This window comes from Saccopteryx leptura, chromosome 7 (genome assembly GCF_036850995.1).
Source record: "Saccopteryx leptura isolate mSacLep1 chromosome 7, mSacLep1_pri_phased_curated, whole genome shotgun sequence".
NCBI classification, from domain to species: Eukaryota; Metazoa; Chordata; class Mammalia; order Chiroptera; family Emballonuridae; genus Saccopteryx; species Saccopteryx leptura.
The window spans coordinates 112,636,494-112,652,589 of NC_089509.1; the positions used below are offsets into that span (position 1 = coordinate 112,636,494).

Here is a 16,096-nt window from a genome sequence, read left to right on the forward strand (position 1 = left end):
TTGCCTTCTTCCTCTTCTGTTTTGTTGTTGTTGTTTTTTTATACTTTTTCTTTATAAATAATTTTTTACTTTATCAAAATGTTGCAGAGCCTGACCTCTGGTGGCACAATGGATAAAGCATCGACCTGGGAACACTGAGGTCGCCGGTTCAAAACCCTGGGCTTGCCTGGTCAAGGCACATATGGGAGTTGATGCTTCCTGCTCCTCCCCCCCCCTCTAAAAATGAATAAATAATAAATAAATAAATAAATAAATAAATAAAATGGTCTTTTGAGATGATTGTTAGTTTTTAAAAAAAAATGTTGCAGAAATAATACAGGGTTTGCATGTGCCCTTCCACCAGCTTCCCCAGGGCCACCCTCCTACATAGCCTGGGCCGTTTATAAAAACTGCAGTTAGCCTGACCTGTGGTGGCGCAGTGGATAAAGCGTCGACCTGGAAATGCTGAGGTTGCCGGTTCGAAACCCTGGGCTTGCCTGGTCAAGGCACATATGGGAGTTGATGCTTCCTACTCCTCCCCCCTTCTCTCTCTCTCTTCTTTCTAAAATGAATAAAAAATAAAAAATAAAAACTGCAGTTAGTATCGGTGCAGTGCTATTCACCAAGCCACCAACTTTATTTTCTTTTTCTTTTTTTTTTTTTACAGGGACAAAGAGAGAGTCAGATAGAGGGATAGATAGGGACAGACAGACAGGAACGGAGAGAGATGAGAAGCATCAATCATCAGTTTTTCGTTGCGACACCTTAGTTGTTCATTGATTGCTTTCTCATATGTGCCTTGACTGCGGGCTACAGCAGACCGAGTAACTCCCTGCTCGAGCCAGTGACCTTGGGTTTAAGCTAGTGAGCTTTTTGCTTAAGCCAGATGAGCCCGCGCTCAAGCTGGCAACCCCGGGGTCTCGAACCTGGGTCCTTCCGCATCCCAGTCTGACGCTCTATCCACTGTGCCACCGCCTGGTCAGGCTGACTTTATTTTTGTAGTGTTTTTTTTAAAATCACTATCCTTTTGCTCCAGCCTGGGAGATCACACTGCCTTTAGCTCTTATTTTTAAATCTTCAGTGATTTTTCCTCTCAGTATATTGTTGCGTGAATCAGACTCACCCTTCAAACCCCAGAAACTACTCCCTCTGTTTGTATCCAGCCTCTTTCTTTCTCTTCTTGGAAAACAAACAAACAGCAAACTGATGTAGGTACAGTTCACAGCAAGCGAGCACCCTGCACGCGACGGAGACTTCAGGTCGGGTCAGTGAGAGCAGACTGGCGCCTGAGGAGCTGTCACCGAGCTCTGCGCCCCCAGGTGACCGCCCTCCACCGGAGGCCAGGCCTCCCCGTGTGGGGAGAGTTAAAGCGCCCCTTCTTTTTTTTGTTGTTTTTTTTTTATAAATAAATTTTTATTAAATTTTTAAAATTTTATTTATTTATTTATTTATTTATTTATTTATATTTTTTTACAGAGACAGAGAGTGAGTCAGAGAGAGGGACAGACAGGGACAAACAGGAACGGAGAGAGATGAGAAGCATCAATCATCAGTTTTTCATTGCACGTTGCAACACCTCAGTTGTTCATTGATTGCTTTCTCATATGTGCCTTGACCGCGGGCCTTCAGCAGACCGAGCAACCCCTTGCTAGATCCAGCGACCTTGGGATCAAGCTGGTGGGCTTTTCCTCAAACCAGATGAGTCCGCACTCAAGCTGGCGACCTTGGGGTCTCGAACTTGGGTCCTCTGCATCCCAGGCCGACGCTCTATCCACTGCGCCACCGCCTGGTCAGGCAATTTTTATTAATTTTAATAGGGTGACATCACAAATCAGGGTACATATATTCAAAGAAAACATGTCCAGGTTATCCTGTCATTCAATTCTGTTGCAAACCCATCACCCAAAGTCAGATTGTCCTCCGTCACCCTCTATCTAGTTTTCTTTGTGCCCCTCCCCCACCCCCTCCACCTCTCCCTCCTTCCCTCCCCCTGCCCCCCGTAACCACCACACTCTTGTCCATGTCTCTTAGTCTCGTTTCTATGTCCCATCAATGTATAGAATCCTGCAGTTCTTGTTTTTTTCTGATTTACCTATTTCACTTCGTATAATGTTATCAAGATCCCACCATTTTGTTGTAAGTGATCCGATGTCATCATTTCTTATGGTTGAATAGTATACCATGGTGTATATGTGCCACATCTTCTTTATCCAGTCTTCTATTTTTTTTACAGTGATTAAAGCCTTTAAGCAAACTCTTAGCCAATACAGCAAGAATCCATAAAAGAATAGTGTCCTTAACATGTTCACCAAGTCCAAGTTGGCCCCAACACCATGCCAAATCCCTGAAAAATGCAACCCAACCCCTGTTCCGTCTGTTAGGAACTGTCACAGGGAGCAGGAGTCCAGGAAAAGTCCATATCCAGGAAAAGTCCGCATGGTACTGGAATTGTTGTCACAATCCTATACTTTGCAGCTCACGTCCAAGTCCCAATGACCGCAGCTTCTAGCTGGTAATGATTCAGGTAGACTGGAAAAGCCATCTGCAGCATGTGTGGAGATGGAGCTTCTGTTCTCCTCTGCCTGGAGAGATGAGACCAGGTTGCTTTTCCCTGGAGCTCTGTGACTGTGGCATGGTAAAGAGAACCTTGGGATATACTAAGCTGGGTGGCAAAGGTAGATTCATAATAGAAGTTGGCAAAAGGGGGAAAGAGAGCTCTAAATTAGGAGTAGGTCCCAGCCTGAAATATGAGTTGGGCATTGAGGTAGGAGGAATAAAGGAAACACTATATATTAAAGCAGCAGCAGAAAATAGGACTGTCAACACCCACAACAGAGATCTTCGAGGGAAGAATAAAAAACCTGACTATTCAGGCAAAACATAGTTAAGTGGCCCTTGTGCAAATGAGATCAGTTTACCTGCTTCTTGGAAGAAATACCCTAGGCTCGTCCACAGTGTCGTAGATGGGGCCGACGGCCCTGGGCACCTTCAGCCTTCAGTGGCAAACCCCAGCATTCTGGGCAAGGTTAGGTCATGGGTGGCTGGAGCAGGGCTGGAAGAGACTGAACCCTCCCTTAGAGGAGCAAGGGGGAAGCCTACCTTCCAGTGTCCCTGATTCCTCACAGCAGAGGCTTGTAAGTCTGGCAGGCTTTAGCTCAATGACCTTCCTTTCCACTATTGAAGCAGGACCCAGATGGCATCCTATGAGACCCCTTTGGGGCGTTGGAGCCTTTAAGGGAAAGCGCCCCTTCTTTTGTGAAATGATGGTGTTCAAACATGGTATGTAATTTAAGCACATCACCCTTACTTTGCAAAAGGAAAAGTTGGCCACCTGATTTGGCTCTTAGTTTTTGTTTGGTTTGATTTCTAAACATTTCACTGGTCAACCCTGACAGGGAGCCACTGGCCTGCTCTCGGTGTTCCCCTCCTCTCCCATTTCCCCTCTGTCCTCGCCTCCGGGTGTCCCTGGCCTGCCTCACGGGGCTTCTTGGTTGTCACATCTGAAGGTCCTGGGTCAGGCCTTCCCTTCGGGTCCACCTGGGCTGCCAGGATTCTCGCTGGGTTTTCTCCTGGCCGCCCCTTCGTGGCTGCATCGGCTGCTCTTCTCTGTGGCCTGCGGGTGGCCCTTCTGAAATGCACTCTCGTCCTGTCACTGCTCTGCTCAGTGACCCTTAGTGACTGCCCATCACTTTCAGAATGAGATGGGAAGTCTTAGCTGGCAGAGGAGGCCACTGTGCCCAGCCCCGCCCCGCCCCCGCCCCGCCCCCGCCCCGCCCCTGCCCTCCCTTGGCCCCAGCGGGTCCCTTGGCCTCTGCCTGTCCTCCTTCCCTTTCTAGCAACGTCCCTCCTGCTGAGCCACCTCTCTTATTCCGAAAGGCCCATGGGGGGGGGGGTTGTGCCAATGTGTCCCACCTCCCTTGATGGTGACATATGGTGACTTCTCTCCCACCAAGCTCCAGAGTTCTCCCTTGATGGTGACATATGGTGACTTCTCTCCTACCAAGCTCCAGAGTTCTCCCTTGATGGTGACATATGGTGACTTCTCTCCCACCAAGCTCCAGAGTTCTCCCTTGATGGTGACATATGGTGACTTCTCTCCCACCAAGCTCCAGAGTTCTCCCTTGATGGTGACATATGGTGACTTCTCTCCCACCAAGCTCCAGAGTTCTCCCTTGATGGTGACATATGGTGACTTCTCTCCCACCAAGCTCCAGAGTTAGGCACCGGAAAATAGTGACGGAATGCTTACATTAAGGAAGGAGGACTATATACATTTTGTTTATATGTTTGAAAAATAAAGCTGATTTGCATCATAATAGCCAAGTTGGAAATAAAAAAATTATGTATCTTTGTACATATAGCAAAAAGTAATTCTCCCTCCCATTCCTGAGTCTCACTAATTCTCCTCTCCTGTGACAATCATATGACCAGTGCTCCGTGTGTCCTTCCAGAGGTGGTCTGTGACACACAAGTGTATGCATGTGATCGGCGAGCATATGCACCTGTGCACACACTTTTCAAAAGCAGATGGCAGCAGATTATATGTTGTTCTCCACTGGTTTTTTTCCTACTTCACAACATAGTAGAGACATCTTCATGCCAGTACATATAAATCTTCTTTCATTTAGAAAAGTATTTTAAGTCATTATTGTATGGACAAATTATACTTTTTAAAACCCAGATCCTTGGCCCTGGCCGGTTGGCTCAGTGGTAGAGCGTCGGCCTGGCGTGTGGGGGACCCGGGTTCGATTTCCGGCCAGGGCACATAGGAGAAGCGCCCATTTGCTTCTCCACCCCCCTCCTTCCTCTCTGTCTCTCTCTTCCCCTCCCGCAGCCAAGGCTCCATTGGAGCAAAGATGGCCCAGGCACTGGGGATGGCTCCTTGGCCTCTGCCCCAGGCGCTAGAGCGGCTCTGGTCACGGCAGAGCAACGCCCCAGCTTCAGAAAAATACAAAAAAAAAAACCCCAGATCCTTATTTGTAGACACTTAGGTTGTTTCCCCTCTGCTATTTGTAAATAATGCTCCGTACTCCTTTGTCCATAACGCGCATGCTTATCCGTAGAAAAAACTAACAATAGTTGTAACTACTCAAAATAAATAAACACATCGAGTTATGCAAGACACAGGCACACCCGGGGCAGGAAGTAACAGGTGCCCGTGAGTCTGGAAGGAGTGCGTGCGTGCTCGGGGCCGGCGACACTCACGTGCCGAGTCTATGTCTGTCTGTCTGTCTGGCAGTGAACCGAGCACTCTCCTCGCTTTATCTCGTTTAGTTCTCAAAAAAACGAAACTGTGTCGATCCTATTTTTATCCTTATTTTAGAGATAAGAGAGCTAAGAATCAGCCAGATGAACTGCGCAGGGTGCTACGGCCAGTGAGGGCAGGAGAACTGAGACCCCCGGCGCTCTGACTGCGGGCCAGTCGGGGGCAACTGTCATAAACTTTCCACTGCAGGCCACGCGCAGTCAGCAAGCAATGGCCGGGCCCTGCCACGGGCCAGGCAGCGTGCCGGGCGCTGGGGACGTGAAGGTGGAGAGAGTGATGTGGTCCCTCCCTTCAAGGAGCTTCCACGCGAAGGAGGGACAGAGGTGGTACACGATCAGCTGTCCACACGGTTGTTCCGGGTGACAGCTGGGCTGAGCACTCAGGAGATGCATGTGGGGGGCTGGGACTTGGGGCTTCCATAGGAAGGGACATTACCTGACCGGTAGGGGTTAGCGAGGCCGGGTGAGGAGCAGCCCGGTCCAGGCAGAGGGGGCCGTGTGGCCGGAGACCCTGGGGAGTGAGAGCAGAGGGAAGTTGGCCGGCGCTGCCGGAGCCCAGGGTGGAAGCTAGCCTGGCTGGACACCGAGCTGGGGGGCGACTGGAGGGGGCAGGGGCAGGTCGACAGGAACAGGCGGGTGCTGCTTTAATGGATCCTGTTGAAAATAAGAGCTGCAAGGTCACCTTTATGAGACAGATGTTTCCAAGGCCAGATCTGACTCGGCAGTAATGGGAAGCCTTGGAAGCCACATGGAGACACAGTGTGTGGATTTGGGGGTGGAAGGGGCCCCTGCCTGGGACAGCCCATGGCACCATCCCATGGTTGAGGATGGAAGTTTCCACTTATCGAACTTACTGCCACCAATGGTGGGGACTGTCCGGCTGCCTGCCCTTGCTCCGATTCTGTGTTGACCGAGCCTCAGCGCCTCCATGGACGAGCACTCGGAGGTCTGGTGGGCTGGCTGTGTGGGTTTCCCAGGGTAAGCCGCTGACCAGACATCCTCTGAGAGCTTGGCTGACAGCACCTCCCTGGAAGGTGCGCTCGGGGATTGCGGTGAACTCACCAGGCCAGTGCTGCCTGTGGAACCGCTGGGGCCTGCTGGCTGCTGCAGGTGGCATCGGGCATTGGTACTAGGCTTTCTCAGCACGCTGCAGCAGAGTAGACCTGAGGAAACCCCCCTGCGGCTAGATGAGAAGGCTGGAGTCCGACAGGGTAGGGACAGCCATGCTAGTCTGTAACCATACTCATCTTGATTGTGACTCAGGAACACTGAGGAAGAACAGGTCTCCCCTTGTGCTCTTTGACCATGGTTCCCAAGTCTGGCCAAGTGGCTGAAGCGCCTGGGACAGGTGGGCCTGGAGGTGTCCTGCCTGCCTGATTCCGTGGCCCTGCCTGATTCCGTGGCCCTGCCTGCCTGATTCCGTGGCCCTGCCTGCCTGATTCCGTGGCCCTGCCTGCCTGATTCCGTGGCCCTGCCTGATTCCAGGGGGCTGAAGTGGGCCTGCATCTGTGCTCTTCACATGTTTTCTTGTGTTTACAGCAACCCAATTCTGGGAGGCCAGTCCAGAGCTTCACCCGTTGCTGTTAAAGTTGTACTGATAATGTGTCTCAGGAGATTCTGAAAGGCTGGAAGCTTGGGGTGGAGGAAGGGTTTCCCATCTCGGCTATGTACCAGGGGTATGGAGTTTAAATCAGCAAGAGGCCAGAGGGCTGGCTTCTGTTCTCAGCTCAGCCACTTCCCACCCACCAGGAGCCTTGGGCAGCTGCAGCCTTACCCTCTCTGAGCCTTCATTTCCCCATTTGGAAAGGGAGAGGTTTTAACTAGATGGACCCCTTTCAACCTTTATGATAGTTTCCGTATGTTAAGCTCATGCACCACCACCAGGGGGCGCTAACACCACAATTTGCTGTGCTTGGAGAGTAACTGGAACCAGAGTCAGGACCTGGCATCTTCCAGGGTTTGGGAGTCTTAGATGAGGGGGTGGGGGGTGTGGAGTGGGGTGCTTTATGAATAACTTATAATACAAAACAAAATTATTTTCAATGTAAATGAGTCATAAATGAAATTACACTGGTGGAAATTTCAGCTCCCTTGAGAATTCTTGCCCTTCCCCTAACGCCTCATAGTTCTCTCCCATAATTAATCGCATGTGTAAGACACACACACAGGTATTCTGAAATGTATTTACTGGAACTGGGATAGTCATTTACACTAGTGTTAGAGTTTAAATCGTTTAAAGGAAGTTCAAATCTGGTTTGGTTTTTTTTTGTATTTTTCTGAAGCTAGAAACCGGGAGAGACAGTCAGACAGACTCCCGCATGTGCCCGACCGGGATCCACCCGGCACGCCCACCAGGGGGCGATGCTCTGCCCCTCCGGGGGGTCGCTCTGCCGCGACCAGAGCCACTCTAGCGCCTGGGGCAGAAGCCTAGGAGCCATCCCCAGCGCCTGGGCCATCTTTGCTCCAATGGAGCCTTGGCTGCGGGAGGGGAAGAGAGAGACAGAGAGGAAGGAGAGGGGGAGGGGTGGAGAAGCAAACGGGCGCTTCTCCTGTGTGCCCTGGCCGGGAATCGAACCCAGGACTTCCACACGCCAGGCCGACGCTCTACCACTGAGCCAACCGGCCAGGGCCTCTGTTTTGTTTTTAATATTAAGATAGTTTCTTTTTCCTTTGTTGTTTATATTAAGACTATGTTGTAATGTGAGTGGAGAAACTAGACCTTGGGTGACTGTGGAAGATGGGATAAGAGAATGAGCAAACCTGCCTAACAGCAAAGTGTTTGGGGGGCTGTCATTATCCTAAGATTTGGTGTTGCTGTTTAACAGTAACCATTATGTGAAATAATAGTTTTTACTCTGGTTTTCTTGCAGAGGGACTCAAGTGATTATGCTTTATTATACTATTCATTTCCACTTGTAAACCCTCCTTTTCCCTTATTAGCGTCCTTTCACAGTAGCATGAATTCTGAAAGTAAAGAGTGCCGGCTGCCTTCTCTTCAAAAACGAGTGGAATGGAGTCATGAAATAGAACACTTACACGTTACCCCTGCCCACGAAGAAGTCAGGTCCCGGGGAGCAGACAGGACAGAGGGAGGGTCTGCAGGATGATAAGGCCAGGTCAGACCACGAGGATGCTGTGGGCCGCTCTGCTCACACCCACTTAACTCCCTCGTGCTGGGTGGCCTTGTCGCTGTACTGTTTACAGAGGTTAGAAGGACCAACACTGCCTTTGCACCTGGTGTGTGGGGTATGGCTCAGTGTCGGGCAAGTGGGCCCACCTGCTCGGGACGGACATGAGCAAGGCGGGGCAGCTTCCATGCACCTGGAGACCGGCCCCTTCCGCAAAGCACAGCCCTGGAGGCACGTGGGAGAGATTCCAGTGTCCGGTCTGAGGCACCATCGCATCTTAGGGGCCAACTGTCGGGAGCAGAAGCGGTGAGATTTCTACTGGTGGTCTGGGTGTTTTGTTTCGTTTTTATTCTGGCTGCTGCTGTTCCTGGCTGCATAGCATGAACCTTTCCCTCTGGTTTTACTAGATATTTTGTGAGCTACTTGTTGGCTGACTCCCCTCCTGCTGAAACAACCTAGAATATATTCCGTGGTCAGAAGCCAAGAGCTTGTCCAGTACAACAGGTTTTTCATGTAGATGGGTGGATGGATGGATGGATGGATGGATGGATGGATGAGCAGGCTATTGAAAATGTGAAGCAGCTTACCTAGCCCCAACTGGAGTAATTTTATTTTTTTAATTTGTATTTTTTTAAAAAATTTTGTTGACTGATTTCAGTGAGAGAAGAAGGGGAGGAGAGAGAGAAATAGAGACAGAAACCGAGCTGCTCCTGTATGTGCCCTGACCAGGGATTGAACCAGCAACCTCCGAGCTTTGGGATGATGCTCGAACCCAGTGGTTGGCAAACCGCGGCTGGCGAGCCATGCGCTCTCTCAACTCCTGCATGCATTGCGCGCGCCTCTTTTGTGCTGCGTATCCTGCCACGAGTCTTCCTTGTGTCACCTGACCCACCAACACCACCACCCCCACCCCCACCCCCACCCCGCGCTACCTGTGCGTCCACACGTGGTATTTTATGGTAGAGCCACACTCAAGGGGCCAAAGAGCCGGGTGTGGCTCACAGACCACTGCAAGCAGAAGTATTCTGTGGTTCCCGCTAGTCTTGAGACTGGCTGGTTCCCAACCTCTCTGGGCCTTGTTTTCTCCACCTGAAAAATGAACAATGTGAAAGCTGAAGCTGTGATTACCTTGGAAAGGGGGGGGCACATGCTCACTCAATTGGTACATGAATCGCGTGGGCGCCTCCCCCCGCGTATCCTGCAGCATCCCTCTCCCTCGCCTGACCAACCCACACCCCCAGGAGTACCTGCGCGCCCCCACATGGTCGTTTGTGGAAGAGCCTCACTCAAGGGGCCCAAGAGCCGCATGTGGCTTGAGAGCCTTGGTTTGCCAGCCACTGCTCTAACCAACTGAGCTATCCCGCCAGGGCCCAACTGGAATAATTTTAGTTTGTATTTCATTCTTCCATTTTTTCTCTTTTTCATTTATTTATTTATTTTATTTTATTTTTTTATTCATTTTAGAGAGGAGAGAGAAAGGGAGAGAGAGAGACAGAGAGGGAGAGAAAGAGAAGGTGAGGAGGAGCTGGAAGCATCAACTCCTATATGTGCCTTGACCAGGCAAGCCCAGGGTTTCGAACCGGCGACCTCAGCATTTCCAGGTCAACACTTTATCCACTGTGCCACCACAGGTCAGGCCCATTTTTTCTCTTAATGTTAGTTTCTCACCTGTCATTTTCCTCTGCGTTCACTACTCTGCCTCGGTGTCAACCGCCCTTCTGATTAGCGGTGGCTACACCAGGGAGGGCTAGGAGCAGTACACTCCAACTACAGTGAATTTTTGAGAAAGGACAACGGCCGGGCTGTAAGTGGAGACCTTTCTCGCACAGAAGCGTGTGGGCTTCAGCACAGCGGCTCCTGGCAGCCAGAAGGGCCACTCAGGTACCTTTTCCTCCTTGTCCTTATGTGCCCGTGTTCCTGGCGGTTCAGAGCCCGCAAACCCCGACACCTTTCGAACAGAGCACAATCAGGTCGGGTATTCTGGGATCCGAGGGATTGTACCACCCGTCCGCCTCTCCTGTGAAAGTGGGAAGGTTGCCCCCTAAAACAGAAATGTTAAATGGTGAAAGTAATGAGTTCGTTCTAATTTTTTATTACATCAGTCAGCTCCGTTCTCTTTATTATTCATAGGCACGTGATCTGCACCGGTCATTTTCCATAGATAATCTTGTTTCCCACCAGCATTGACCTCTGAGGGGCCCATAGATTCTTGCCTTCCGTTGCCTCTTTGTCAGAGAAGTCTTCCTGGCAGGCCCTGCGGGTTGGCGGCGAGACGTTTGTGAGCACAGAGGCGGGCCCCGGTCGGCGTGCTCGGGACCCCTGGCCAATGGGGACCGTGGATCCTCGCTGACTTTCCACTAGGCCTCGCTCTTTCCGCGTCTGCAGTGTCACACGTGTCAACCACTGTAGAAAACCAATGAGAGGAGGAATCAGGACGGTGATTAAGCGCCTGGAGCTCATGCTTGGCACGGAGGGGGGGCGGGGCCAGGAAGTGCGTCTCTGAGGCCCACGTGGACCTTCATTAAAGCACATTTGGTATTGCTGGGGTTACTGCTCTGCGGCACCAGCTGTCCGAGCGCCTTGCAATGTTCCTGTTCTTGCATAACCCCACAGAACTGTGCCTGTCACTAAGATCAGGACTGCTGATTCATTGTAATGGAAGCTCTACCTCTAGGAGGGTTTGGGTGCATGGCAGGTAAGGCGTCAGGAAGCCTCCATGTTAATAGCGTTTAGTAGCAAGGGACTGATGAGAGGAGTTGCCATAGTCCTGGTGTCGCCTGAAAAGTCATATTAGGAAATGCTTGGGTCAATGGAAGCTGAATTGGGGCAGCTTTGATCTTGAAGGGAGGGCAGCACGGCCTCTTGCACATACTGGGAAGAGGGGTCGTGTTTGTGTTTAGCCTCATGGCCCCTGGTTGAAGTCCCAGATGCAGAAGACCATCTCAGAGAAGGTGGGTTCCGGAGCACGGCTCACTTCGCCACGTACTGGGCGGGCTCAGGGAGGAGGCCGAGTCTCATAGGGCGCGCTGGTGCGCGGTGTGATGTCACGTGTGCAAAGGGCTTGGAGCAAAACTCGTGGCACCAGGAAGGAGTGGATTTTTCCACGTGTCCGTCGGCAGTCTCCAAGGGCTGCTTGGTCACCTGGATGCAATTGAGGAGCCTGCAGTGGACTAAGCCGTCAGCTGGATGAGCCCAGGGGAGAGATGGCTTGAGTGAGAGTTAAAATGGGCGCAGACTTAGCAGGACCCAGCTGCTCCTGCCCGAGAAGCTGATGCAATACTGGGCCGAAGATCGGCTAACCACACCATCATTAGCCTCTGTGTGCGGCTAATTGGAAATGAACCAAGTGTTGTGTATGAACTCTATATATTTAAGTGCCTTGCATTCTGTATTTTAAATGAGATCAGAATTTATTCCACTAATGCAACATTGCTCTGTCCTCTCAATATTCGTGCACTCGCCTCTGTCCTCAAAGAGGACGTTTCCAGAGGCGGGCATTGTGTCTGGTACAACTTCGTGCCCAGGTGGTGTGTTGTCCAGCGTCTCGCAGGCAGCAGGGCTTGGAGATTGGTCTCATGAGTGAATGCAGCACTTTCCCTTAACCTACACGTGATGTAACCCGCTTCTGACCTTTCCCACCCACAGCTCTGCAGGTCTGACCAACTGTGGGAGCCGATAGTTCAGTCCTACTGTGACGACATCACCTCTGACATGAGGGCCCTGGCCCTGGCGGTGGGCTGGAGACAGACCTTCTTCACCAACATGCTGCAGCTTCAGCAAGAGAGCCACGAGAGGGAGCAAAGAGAAGGAAGCCAGGGACACAGCCAGTTCTAGGAACGTGTTCTTTTTCCTGCAGGGGCATTGAGGCATGGCTGTGTTTTCCTGCCGTGTCCAAATCTCTTCTCCTTCCTTTCATTGAGATCTAAGAGGTGTTGCTGGTTCATGGAGCCATCCGAAAAGCATAGAGCGTTTGCTCACAGATGCAGCAAACCACCTCTGCAGGGCATGGCCTGAACCACAGGCCTGTTTTGGTGACAGTCACATCATGGCTCCCGCACAAGGGCTGCGGGACAGGAAACCTGTGGATGTCTGGCCTGCCCCCCCCCCCCCCCCATTCAGCTGTATAGAAACAAACAGTAAATGGCTATTTGTAGGTTTTTATTACATATCTATTTTATCTAGACATTGGAAAAGGGAGCCAGGCTTTTGAGTGTTTTCCTGGTGGTGTGCCATCTGAGTCCAGCCACGGAGCAGGAGGCCACAGGAAAGTGTCCCCACAGGGGAGTGTGAGGGGCGGTGGCCTCAGGAGGCACTCCCGGACAGTGCAGCTGTCTTCCCCGCCCGGCCCCTCAGAGTAGGTATCCAGGGCCTTGACCTGGGGGCCCAGGGACCAGGTATCACCCTCCACAAGGACAACCTCTGCCTGGCCTGGGGGCATGGCCAGAGACCAGCCAGGCCCTCTCCTTGTACACCTGTCCAGGGTCCAACCCCCAGGACTCCACCTGGCCAAAGAAACCTATCTGTATTTCTCAGAGGGATGTGTTTCCCAAAGGAATGTGGACAGTTACCACTTGTATAAGTGGGATTTTTAAGAACACAGGCCGTGGGTAACTGAGTAAAAACCGAAGCATCATTTGTATTCTATTAACTTGAGAGGGGGGTAAAAACAGTACCGTGTTAGGGGAGGAAATTCTATCTCCCTGAGATGGGTTATTTAAAAATTGTCTTCTTCCTGCGCTGTTCGGACGGTCAGGCCCCCAGTCAGTGAGGTCAGCAGCGAGGAATCGAATGGCTCCTTCTAGGCCACAGAGCAGAGAGCTTTCACTCCCTTCACCTTGTGAGCCTTCTCGTTTCTTCTTTCCTGGGCCCTCCACTTTGCTACCTGGAAAGACCCAACACGCACACCCCTTCCTGCCTGCACGCCACAGGGACCCCTGTGGCGCAGTGGGACCCCCGGAAGGAAATTCTTCCCAAATGCTTCCACCGCCATGGCGTGGTGATATGTTTTTCTTTTTCATTAACCCTGTGTTACTATCAAACCAGATTTCAACCTCCATTCACTCCTCCTTAACCCTTGGGCATAGATTTCCAGGGGACCCTGTGAAATCAGAGGTGGGCTGCTTCCATGCAGGTGAGGAGCCTGCCTGTCAGAGTTGTGCCCGGATGTCTTCCAAGCACAGGGCAAAGATTTAATTGGCGAGAAACCCGGGCCTCATTCCCTGCCCGGGGCGATGCTGCCGGGTGCCGGTGACTGGCTGGCAGGCGAGGACACCTGCTTCCAAGGGGCTTTGCTGCCTGTTTCTCCCCAAGTTCCAGACTTCCCTTCCTGCCGGGTTTTCAGAGACAGCACACAGGCTAATACCACGCGTGTGCAACATCGTGTGGATGCCCCATTCGGCATGTCAGCATAACTGTATAAATACGAAATTTCACATCATTTGTAACATCGATGCAAAATGTCAACAGCTTAAAAATGTTATGCCTTGTGTTTTATCAACTGACAGATTCCGAAAGCTTATGGGCCTGCATAATCATAGATTCAACAGGAGTCAGTGAGAACACAAATATGGCCATTAGAAAACTTGCAATATCTTTATAAAATATTTTGATATAACAATGGATGCTAAAAGTAAAGAACAAATGAAAATGAGTTATTAATATGCTATTATTAAATAGTAGTTAAAATAACATAGGTTATTGGATTAAATTGTAATTATTTGTCTTATTAACTTGGGTGCCTTGTTACCTGACTAGAATTATTTTTGCCCGAACAAAAACAGTATCATCAACCTAAAATCCTGCTGCGTAGCCCCGGCATCCTCCATGGTCGAAACCCTCTGCCTCTCTTCCCTCCTTACTTCCCACGTGTCAGATCCCACGTGACCATCCGTCAGCTGAAAACAGCGCTGCTTTGCCCCTCCGCCTGTGACAGCTCCTATGCTTTGTGACGTGCCATTGCACAGTAAAATGCCACAGCGTTTTAGAATCTCTCCCTTTCACATCTTTCCGGTCCAAAGTGTTTTTTCTACTGTTATCATTTACTATTGTAACTGTAAAAGTAAAACACTGATATTTTTTGATGTTTTCAAGTTAGAACAATTTCTTAACAATAGCAAATGTAACTATTTAATTTATAATTAAACTGAAAAATAAATATATTTTAACTAACGTCAGCTTCTGTTACTTTTTCCTGAACAGGTTGGCACAGTACATGCATAAACCTCGGTTATATGGAATGCAAAATGTTTTTCTTTTTTTACTGAGTAGACCCAAGAATTTGAGAGAGATTATGATTTGGGGGAGGGGCGTGAAGCAGGGGGAAGGTCAAATCACCAGCCACCATTTGTCATTGTTTTCCAAGCTGCTTGTGTACAAGGTAGTCATCGGCCCTCATTTATTACCCCAAACAAGCTCCCAAGATGCCGAAGAGTAATGTTAAACCACCTTACTAAAAACATAAAACAGTTGTGCAGCGTAGTTGTTTGATCTGAGCTTTAGGTTAGGGACCTTCATCTTCAGTTTGTCCCAAGATAATACAATGAGAGAGTGTCCAAGCTTTTCAACTCTGAACGGTTGGTTTCAACTTGAAATGGATGTCTTCGACTGGATGTTAAAACGTTACATAGATAAGGTAGCACCACACTAAAGAGAAATGTGCAGCTGCAGTTGAAAGCACAAGGTTATCTATTGTCATTTTGCAAAGTACAATTACTGCCTTGGCCTCACCTATTGTTTGAAATGGGGTCGCCCACACACAGGAATAGCATGAGTGCCCTTGCAACATGGAACCCTCGAGGCTGGGAGCTACAGAGGACTTCCGGTTGCCTGCTTATCATGTTCCCTCAAACACAGGTCTCCACTCAGAGAAGTTATTTTCAACTGGGAAATCTGTCCTGCCCCATCCAGAAAGGCGTAGGGCCATAGATCCATGGTCACAGTCTAAGTTGGAATACCTTAAGAAACAATAAGAGCAGCTTCCATTTATTGACTGGATACTGTGCACCGAGAAATAAACAGGTAGTATCCAGTTTAATTCTTACAGCAGCCCTTGAAGGTAAGTGAATTACTTCTGCCTTATAAATGGGGGGTTTATAAACCATGGCATAGGTCTATTCTGACCAGTCGCCTGTTTCTGTATATAAAGTTTTATTGGGCCACAGTTTATATACTATCTGTGATCACTTTCACACAGTAACCGAGTCACGGTGTGTAGACTATAAAACCTAAGTAGTTCTCAGAGGGGACAGATAAATTTTCCCAAGGTCACAGAAGCAGTAAGTGGTAACGCTGAGATTCAGACTGATAGCCACCATGTCTGTGTTTGTCTCCACAAACGCACTGTGCCTCCTTTGGACCAGCAGAACTTGAGAAGGTGATGGGGGTTTGCCCAAGGTCACATTTGAAATTATAAGGGGAAAAGCCTGGGACGTAATATAAGGGGCCATTCTAATTTAGTTATCCGGAGAGTATTCCAAGCTTTTGACGAACTCAATTCATACCCCTTTGTCTATAAAGCATCTTAAGTCCATGTAAATAAAAGGAGAATGAGTGCTCCTTCAAGGTGCCCACAGACTCTTAGGGGAAACTAAGTCAAGTACTGAGTGAAGGCATCGAACATGGCTCACTGGTCCTTTCCCAGACTCAGTCCTCTCTTCTTCCTGCCACTCTCCTCCTTGACTTTGCCTGACAACAGAGGAGGCTCCCACTGCCAGTCTGAGACCCTC

The 16,096-nt window shown here is 50.0% G+C and overlaps 2 protein-coding genes across 4 annotated transcripts in view; one reads left to right on the forward strand and one right to left on the reverse strand.

Moving 5' to 3' along the window:
* The window catches only part of FBXO36 (F-box protein 36), an 83,082-nt gene extending 68,579 nt beyond the window's left edge, over window positions 1–14,503 (forward strand). The window contains exon 3 of one of the 2 annotated variants that reach the window (XR_010746609.1): window positions 12,018–12,155. Coding sequence is in view for 1 of the 2 variants with exons in the window: in XM_066345302.1 (XP_066201399.1) it covers window positions 12,018–12,206 (189 nt within the window). In the remaining variant the exon portion in view is untranslated. Of the gene's footprint in view, window positions 1–12,017 lie in introns of both variants that reach the window. The other variant, XM_066345302.1, reaches the window with a different exon arrangement.
* The window catches only part of SLC16A14 (solute carrier family 16 member 14), a 44,361-nt gene continuing 38,732 nt past the window's right edge, over window positions 10,468–16,096 (reverse strand). Inside the window, exon 6 of one of the 2 annotated variants that reach the window (XM_066345295.1) lies at window positions 10,468–10,775. In XM_066345295.1, the coding sequence (XP_066201392.1) occupies window positions 10,603–10,775 (173 nt within the window). In that variant the 3' untranslated portion in view covers window positions 10,468–10,602. The remainder of the gene's footprint in view (window positions 10,776–16,096) is intronic. The other variant, XM_066345297.1, reaches the window with a different exon arrangement.